Source organism: Belonocnema kinseyi, chromosome 9 (genome assembly GCF_010883055.1).
Source record: "Belonocnema kinseyi isolate 2016_QV_RU_SX_M_011 chromosome 9, B_treatae_v1, whole genome shotgun sequence".
Taxonomy (NCBI): domain Eukaryota; kingdom Metazoa; phylum Arthropoda; class Insecta; order Hymenoptera; family Cynipidae; genus Belonocnema; species Belonocnema kinseyi.
In genome coordinates this window covers 6,487,388-6,496,992 of record NC_046665.1, presented here as the reverse complement: position 1 = coordinate 6,496,992, position 9,605 = coordinate 6,487,388, and the positions used below count along the sequence as shown (strand labels likewise).

At 33.0% G+C, this 9,605-nt stretch overlaps 1 protein-coding gene across 1 annotated transcript; it reads left to right on the top strand.

Moving 5' to 3' along the window:
* The first annotated feature begins 2,456 nt into the window (after positions 1-2,456).
* LOC117180841 lies at positions 2,457-5,932 on the top strand. The gene is made up of 2 exons (XM_033373370.1): positions 2,457-2,556; positions 4,990-5,932. Exon 2 carries the CDS (start codon positions 5,104-5,106, stop codon positions 5,590-5,592), a length of 489 nt encoding a protein of 162 aa, XP_033229261.1. The 5' UTR covers positions 2,457-2,556; positions 4,990-5,103; the 3' UTR covers positions 5,593-5,932.
* Positions 5,933-9,605: the final 3,673 nt, after the last annotated feature.

Sequence of the window (9,605 nt, the reverse complement as noted above, 5' to 3'; positions counted from 1 at the left end):
CTTTACAATTGCATATCTACGTGGTAGAGAGGGGTTGATTTTACACGTTAAGCGTTGGAAGCAAATAATTGAAAAGGGTATTTTCGAGGAGCCCAAAAATCAGATACTCCATTGATACTGGAAAAATATTCAAGAAAATTATTTATTTTCCAATTTCATATCTACGTGGTAGAGAGGAGTTGATTTTAGACATTAAGGGTAGAGCCGAAAAATCGAAAAGTGTATTTTTAGAGAGCCTAAAAGTCAGAGATTTCATTAAGACTGGAAAATTCTTAAGAAGATTATTTCTTTACAATTTCATATCTACGTGGTAGAGAGGGGATGATTTTAGACGTTAAGGGTTGGAGAAAAATAATTAAAGAGGGTATTTTCGAGGAGCCCAAAAATCAGAGACTCCATTGACACTGGAAAAATATTCAAGAAAATTATTTTTTTCAATTTCATATCTACGTGGTAGAGAGGGTTGATTTTAGACGTTAAGGGTTGAGCCAAAAAATCGAAAAGGGTATTTTTAAAGAGTCCAAAAATCAGAGACTTCATTAACACTAGAAAATTCTTACGAAGATAATTTTTTTAGAATTTCATATCTACGTGGTAGAGAGGGGTTGATTTTAGACGTTAAGGGTTAGAGAAAAAAATCGGAAAGGGTATTTTTAAGGAGCCCAAAAATCAGAGACTCCATTGATACTAGAAAATTCTCAAGAAGATTATTTTTTTACAATTTCATATCGACGTGGTCGAGAGGTGTGGCTTTAGACGTTAAGGGTTGGTGCAAAAAAATCAGAAAGTGTATTTTCGAAGAGCCTACAATTCAGAGAATCCATTGACACTGGTAAAATATTCATGAAGATTATTTTTTTACAACTAGATATCTACGTGGTAGAGAGGGGTTGATTTTAGTTGTTAAGGGATGGAGTCAAAAAATCGAAAAGGGTAAATCAGAGACTCCATTGACACTGGAAAGTTTTCAAAAAGATTCATTTTTACAATTTCATATCTAAGTGGTGGAGATGTGTTGATCTTAGGCAGCAAGGGTTGGAGCAAAGAATCGGAAAGGCTATTTTTGAAGAGCCCAAAAATCAAATTCTTCATGGCCACTGGAAAATGTCCTAAGAGATTACTTTCTCACAATTGTATTGCTACGTGGTACAGAGGGGTTGTTTTTAGAGATTTAGAAATGATACCCAAAAATCGAAGTGTGTATTTTCGATGGGCCCCAAAATCAGAGACTATTGACAATGTGAAATTCTCAAAAATATTATGTTTTTACAATTTCATATATACGTGGTAGAGAGGGGTTGATCTTATATATTGTGGGTTGGAGCACAAAAATGTAGAAAAAAAATTCTTTCCTGGTTATAAATGCTCAAATATGGCAAAAAATTGCTGTTTCGACACATTTAGGTTAGGATATCTCAAAATTCTGGCATAAGGGATATATTTGTACAACCGATTTTTATTTAGGGCATGAAAATCCCTAAGGGTCACATAGTCTGGTCTGTCTTAAGGTTTATAAAACAAATAATTTCATCGACCTGTTTTCTGCATTTTTTTTCATAAATTGCTATAAATTTTACGTTTAAATAAACTGTTTTTTTATTTTTATAATTTTCATAATTACTGCCAATTACTCCAGACTTTTGAAGATAAAAAAACATATTTGAATAAAAAAATCGTTACTCATTATCTTCAAAAGCAGTATTTAGTATTAATTTAACAGAATTCATCCCTAAAACTCTGATAAGCTACCAAAGTGATCAATAATAAGCATAAAAAATCAAATCTTTTCATGCAATTTGAATTTTCGTGAAACTTAAACTAGAACAGCTAGCACTATCTAGTGACTGCAAGCTCCCCTATTTCACACAACTGTATGCTGGCAGCTCTTGTACTGTAAGTTATTTAGGAACGCAGAAAAAGGTAATAGATTCTTGTATCAGCGCTGCCAATGTGGGCGCATATTGCTACTGCGCTTGCGTTCGGGCCGCAGACTGCTGGCCGTAGTTGGCGTGCTATTCAAAATTGGATTCGAAAAGAATTCTTGTAACTTTAATAATTGTAGAAAAATGTAGAAAAATAACAAAAAAATATTGAAAAATGTATAACAAGTTTCTTACGCAATTCAATGCTTTGTAGAATATAAGTAATTGTTTGGAAGGCTAAGTAAATAAAATGTTACTTGAAAAATATATTTGTTACAAATTTTTCTCTCTTCTGCTATCAAAGTTGTACAATTTACACATATGCTTGTGCATTATTCAATAATAATTTATTTAATTCGCAAGAATTGGTTTCAATTCCAATATTGAATTGCGTGCCAACTGCAGTCAACCAGTCCTCGGCCCTTACGCAAGCGCAGTAGAAAAGGTGCCTAGGTGGGCATCACTGCCTCAAATGCAGCCTTGACCGTTGTATTACAGTACTTATGCAGTTGGTTGTCATGCAAGTGTTGTAGGTTTATATACGTTTTATCGAAATAAACTGAACAAAGGTTGTTTGTGATTTTCGTGTATTATTAGATGCGTAAATTGTTGAAAAGGTTGAGTTATAAAAAAGGTAAGTTATATTCGTGGTAGGCCTCGAAAGTACAATTTTGAAGCTATAAAAAGTGCTCTTAAACAACGCACAGACGAAATTTTAATCGAAGGTGGCAAAATTTCCCCAAAGTCTTCGATTGTATGGCAAGCTGTTGGAGAAGAAATTGGAGTTTCGCACTGACTTTGTACAGTTATGTTCTATGTAATGTTAAAAGTTTGGTAACGGATATGCAAAGTTACGGACGTGATAGTACAGAAAAGCCACATAATGAGGTATGCAGTTTCTCACTGTCTTATACTTTTCCATCATTATGTTCAGGTTATGTCATCTTTCCCGTATTCATAAAATACAACTATCGAGATAATATAATAATTTCACGCGTGTCAGTGAATTCTAGTTTTTTAGAATGCAGATTGTAAGATTAATTTTCTTTCCGATCCTTTCTGAAATTTGCATCCGAAATTATATCCGAAACTGTACCACTATTTTCTTTCAGAATCCTTCGAAATTTATCAGAAAGTGTCTTATTGATATCCTTTTGTTTTTTTCTCGATCTTTTCCAAAACTGTCCCGCGCGCATTTTTGTCGGTATCTATCAGATTTTATGAAAACACTAAACTATATAATATTGTTATATAACTATTATTTAATAGAACTTGATAGGTAATTACTGTGTAATTGCAAATTTACTTTTAAAATAAAAATGTATTGACGGGTTATAAATTAAAGCATTATTTATTCGATAAATTTCGAAATGTAATAATTATAGTAATTAAACAATTTTTTCAAACCTTGTTTAAACAATAATTTTTTCAAATTATTATTAATTTTTTAAATAATAATTTGCCAAAAAATGTAAATATAATTAATAATTATTATTATAAATAATTAATCATTTCTGACAACATCTGATAAGAATAAATATGAAATTTCTGATAAAATATGATAGAACACTAGTGGGAAACTTCTGATAAGATCTGATGGAATTATCTTGGGCAAATTTTCGGAAAAAACTGCAAAAATCGGATGCAGATTTTGAAAAGATTCTGATAAATTCTGAAAAGAAAATTTTTATGACCGTTTCACAATTTATCAGAAACCATGGATTTCGAATTCAGAATTCAAAATTTTGAAAATTCCGGAAAATTTCCCTATTGCTTCGAAAAGTATGGCAAATTTTTTCTATGTACATTTTTTGCTACTAAATAATAATAAAAAATTATAAATTCAAAAATAAATTTTTTGCTCAATTTAGAATTTAAAATTGAGAAAAAATGTTGCTATTTTGTTTTTTCTAACAAAATTGTTTTTAATGATGCTTAAAGCGTTAAAATATTGTCAATTTTAAGTTTTTTGAGCGATTTTGACGACTTGCTAAAACTAATCTTTTAGACGCGAAAATGATGGTGTTATTACGGCAGGACAATATTTTTGCAGGAATTCACTGATGGACTCATTTTATGTGCAAAATCCCTCGCTCCTGCCCAGATTGGGGCTGGGGTTAATGTGGAGGGGGATACTGATGGGGGGGGGGAGATTGAGTGTGCAATAATGCTTGCTTTTGAAACCAAGAAGGATTTTAATGGAGATTGATTAAAACAGCCGCGAAAAGCGTTTCTAAAAAATGTTATGTACATAATATGTAATATATATTGTATATAATTCTTTAAATAAAGCAAACATATTGCATATAATTTTTAATAAGAAGCAAATATAATTTGTAATATGAAATCTGTAATATAAGTCTAAAGAATTCTTACCTCAGCACTTTATTACTTGTTTGCTAAAAAAAAACGGGATACCATCAAGAAGTATCCCCCTACGCATTAACCCCACTTCAATGTGGGGGGGGGGGGTTGGTACATAAAATGAGTCCATCAGCATATTTCTACAAAAATATTTATCGTGCTGCCGTCATAACACCAGAATTTTTTGCGTCTAAAAGCTTAGTTTTCAGAAGTCGTCAAAATCGATTAAAAAAAAAACATAAAATTGACAATATTTGAATGCTTAAAACATTATTAAAAAGATTTAAAAAACAACAACAAAATAACAGCTTTTTTCTTTAGTTCAAGCTGAAGAAATTTCAGGTTCGATATATTCAACTTTTTACGAAATGTTTGCATAAGACTCAATCCAAAAAACATGTTTTTTGGCCATTTTAAAAAAATTCTAAATTAAAGAAATTTTTTTTATTTAAGTTTTTTATTGTTATTCACCAGCAAAAACTGTACATAGAAAAAATTCGCCGTAATTTTCGAAACTGAATATTTTTTAGCAATGTTTTGGTATATATTTATAAAATGTATTCATAAACTGTTTTAATGTTCTACGGCTCTGTTGGGAGATACCGTCTCTGATGTTGAAAACGATCTCGTCATTTCGCATGACGATGTTTTCAATGTTAGTATAGCTGGATCAGATAAGACTGTTGTTGAGATTCATTTTCAGCAAAAAAGAATTTGACAACCTTGTGGAAGTAATAGAACGAAGCAGAAGTGATAAAATAGGTGGATCAAGAAAACGGATTTGTGTAACATTGAAAAAGGTGCATGGCAAGAAGAGATGCAGATAAAATTACTCGGGAAGTTGAAAACATCATGTGGGTATCACTTCAAGTCTCATAAAATCTTCTTGCAATCAAAGAGAGGGTCGTATAATGGTCATTGCAAATGTAGTGGTTCAATTATTGGAGAAGTTAAAGATTTAGATAAAGAAGTAATTACCGCAACTTGCACTTTGACTAAAGGTACAAAACCGTGCGGCAAACGATACTTACGGAATCCGCAAAGAATGAAGATGGCTCAGAAATTATATGAAGAGAATATATGCTCTTCGGTCTATAGAGCAAAACAAGCAGACGAACTTATGGCTGAAGAAGACCCTGAGTCTGGGTTGTTGTATTCAACTAAAGTTCTGCAAAATGCGAAAAATGAGTACGTTAAGAGTGTGTGCCTTCACAAAAATCCCATGACAGCATTAGCAATACAAGTGGGTAAGTTGAAAAACATCTTGAGGTTTCTAGCTCAAAATCCGCTAATTATTTTCATGTAGTCCAACCTTCAAGAGAAGGTGTATAAAACAAACTGCGAAACAGGTACTGGACGTTTAGTTCTCGACGCTGCTAGCGGTATTTGCTGCAAAATAAAGTGAATAGACTGCACAGAATGGGGAAATATTAAATTGTACGCAATGTATGTTGAAACTGATAATGGCCACTACATAGTAGGCATAATGCTAAGCAAATCTCGCAATGCGAATACAATACAGTTTTTCCTCATGGAATTCGTGAGATCGGGAACACCAACAGAAACCGTGTGTGGCATGACACCAGCTTTATTAATTGCATTTATACGAGCCTTTAGTAAATTCGACACAATTAATGAGTATGCTGACGTTTTTATGGGATATTCTGTTCCTAATTCTTATATTCGGATAGATTATGCCCATTTTAAGAAAATATGGGTTGATCTTTTAGCTGAGAACGTTAAAGCTAAACGAATAAGGAAATTCTATTTATACTGCATAACACAACTTGTATTTGTAAGAAGCAAAAGCCATGCTGAGATCATCGTAGTGGCTTTGGTGACAGTATCACAGAGTGAAACTGATGGAAAGAAATTCGACGAACAGTTGACCTTTTGTGAGAAACAAAGCCGAGTATTGTTAGATATAATCTGCCAAAATCCTGACCAAATCACAGAACAAGAAGAAAATCAACCTAGTACGCAGACAGAAGACGGTAGTAAGTTATACTTTATATGTACGCAGATAGATTTGGACTTCCAAATTGCACGCGTACCTATTTTTTTATCTTTAAAATCGCTTCAATTATCACGAAGAAAATGGATATTAAGAGCAAGATCTAGAATCTTAAATCATAAGACGACAATCTATAGATATTAACGTATAATATCCAAATATTAAAATTAAATATCTAGGTATTGAAGTATATAACTTATTTAGAAGTTATTATACGTTTATAATCGATTTGTCTATTTTACCTTTATTCCTGTATTTGTTATTTAATTAACAGTCCAGAGTGCGAGTATCAAATTAAGAAAAAGCAAAAAGAAGACGACGTTTTTTGGATATACAGTTCTTCAAACGTGTGTTTAGTAAAATTAATGTTGTTGCCAAATATCAAGAAGTGGTAGACCCGATTTTAAACGAATAAATCGACTTGCAAATAAAGCGAATATAGATGTTCACGAATAATGCTAAATAACCAGATATTTAATAAGTTTCTGTTGTCCGATGCGTCGCCAACTCTAAATCCAATATCATTCAAACTTTATTTTATTCTATTGCAGATCATCCAGAAAATAAACTTGAAGACGATGAAGGAGATACAAGCTGAAACAGATGGAAAGAATGATCGACAAAATTAAATGAACAAGTGCTTACTCTGATTCAGCAACCTGAACAATTTGGTGATCACGAAAATGCTCATGTATGTGAGGATTTGCCAAAACTCCTCATGAGGAACTTAAAGTGGTTGCCGCTGTAGTCAGGAATTTGTAGAGACCTTTTTGTTTACGGTCGAATTCCAGCAACAAGTGTTGAAATTGAATCAGCAATGAATAATATCAAAAATGGAGCTCTCAGTAATTACAATTTTCCCATCAGGCCTGATCTTTTACTACAGGTACTTAATCAGGTTTCGATGGCTTCTGCCAGATTCATCTTGCTCATCTAAAATCGGTAGCTACAAGTAAAAACTGCAGTGACTTGTCAAACAATTTTCAATCTCAATGCCCTGCCTGCAAAGACGGCAATTCGAAAACAGGAGCCCACAGGTAACTTTCTTTTTAACGAGAAATAGTAAAAGGTATTGAAAAAGTTTATTTGACATTAATTTTGCCTTTTTTCTGTAGATATGCTATTTGCAGTAAAGCTGTTCATGCTATTTCTGAATGTTCAAAATCAATTGATAGTGAAAGTTGATAGTGAAATCTTCTCAAAACCAAAAAATAAAATTATTATCGGGATCATTTTCTGGAAAATGAATTATTTGATGATGAGAACCTTCCACCTGTTCCTATACTCAGAAATCGGGATTGTTTTTCTTTATTGGCTCCAAAAATAGGCAAAAAATGTCATATTACAGAATACGTGTGCATTTGACGGTATTTTTCAAGTGCTTTTGACCGTTATTCCAGATCGTCCGAAGTTACGAGAGGAAGTACAAGAACTATCAAAGATAAGCCAGTTCCATTCCCTTCTGTTGAAAGTAGGAAAAGATAAGTTCAACTCAAGCGCTTATTGCCTTCGAGCCGATATTCTACAGAAATTATTCACTCCGAAAACTAATGTACAAAATTGCGCATTAGTTGCATGTCATACAACCATCAAGGTTATGATTACAAAGCTTATGAGCAATTTTCCTTCTTTTATTGTGGAGTTAGTTTGCAAGAGCAACAAATGCCCTAAAACAGTAAAACGCATTATAAATTTGACTTTGGATGTTTTAGCAACACTTCTTCAAAATGACCACAACTCTGCTGTTGAAAAAGAATTTATTCTTTCTTCATCATCCGCATGTGTGATAAGCGACTGCAATCAGTACGAAGAAACAACCATTTCTAAAACAGGTATGATTAGAAATATACTTGTCTCGCCTGTAAAATGTAACTGGACTTTAGCGAATTAATCAAATATAAAAAATATTATTTATTACTTAGCGTTAATGAGGAAGTATTGATTTTACTATTAGCTTCAAGAAACTATGAACTAATTTCTCTTCGTTTACCGTAAGAAAAAACTAATTTCAATTATTTATCAGGAATTTTTTTTGCAGGTGCTTGCGTTTTCATTGAACCCACCACGATTTCGAAAATCAGTCTTGGATTAATACCTACATCACTGAACATCTACTTTCGGAAAAAATGAAACAACAGGACACTATACGGCAATGTTATTCCGACGTAATCACAAGTCGATTGAATACGACGATCTAGGCTATAAAGGAAAGCTGATACTGTCGCCTTTTAGCCATGATGTAATCGCCTGTCCTGCTATGATCATATACACTTTATAATGTGATGTAATATATACTTTGTAATAATCAATGTACACATTTTTGAACGATTTTTTTATATACGCAATGTCGCTCGAAATCTCGATAAGTTTCTTTCCCGTATATTACGAAATGGGAATTCAAAAATGTTCCATCAGACCACGTTTTTCGAAAACGAGTTAGAGAAACAAACAACGTTTCTGGCCATTTTAAAAGTAATATAGCGAGACATAAAGGTATTTTTTGGTCGCTGAAAAAATTAAATGAACGATCTACCTCGATAAGATCGAACTTGTTTGAGTTTCACTCAGATAGGTGTCTAGAAATGTAGACAGTTTTTGACCAATCTAATTGAAACTGACTTCGGGACAAGGGTATTATTTTGGGTATGCTAGAATTTTATACCTTAGAGCACTGGGCCTATCGAGAAAGCAGTCGATTGATCTACCTGGATGAATTCCAAATTTGAGGAGTTTCGATAGCAGCAGAGTCAACAACATTCTCAAAAGCCTTATCGTAAAATTAAGCAGTGTTTCACGTTAGGGGTGGTTTCTTGGGGTAGATTTTATATGGATCATTACCATTCTAATGCGTTGTAAAATTCAAGAAACAGAACTACCTTAATAAAATACGGGATGCATTTTTGTAAATGTGATTTGGGCAAATACTTCTCATAGTTTATTCCACAGACAAAAGCCAAAATGTATATTACAACATATATGTAGATCCCTATTATCCCAAGTCACAGCAGTGCTTTTTAGGGTTTTAAAATTATTTTAACTTATCTTTAAAAATAGTTTTAATTATGTGTTTTTATTAAACTTTCACTCGGGTATACCCGGTGATACATCATAGCCACGGACTAAGTCAAGTGACTGATGAGATTAGAATGTTATAACTTAATTCAAATAATTTAATAAGATGGTTGAAACCTCCCGCGATGATATAGGTATACAATTACGAGCGGCCACGAGCTTTGGAGGTGACAACAGTCACCTCTGGATGCTTTCTTAGAGCTACCATCTGCCACTCCACGGGTTTTTAGTCG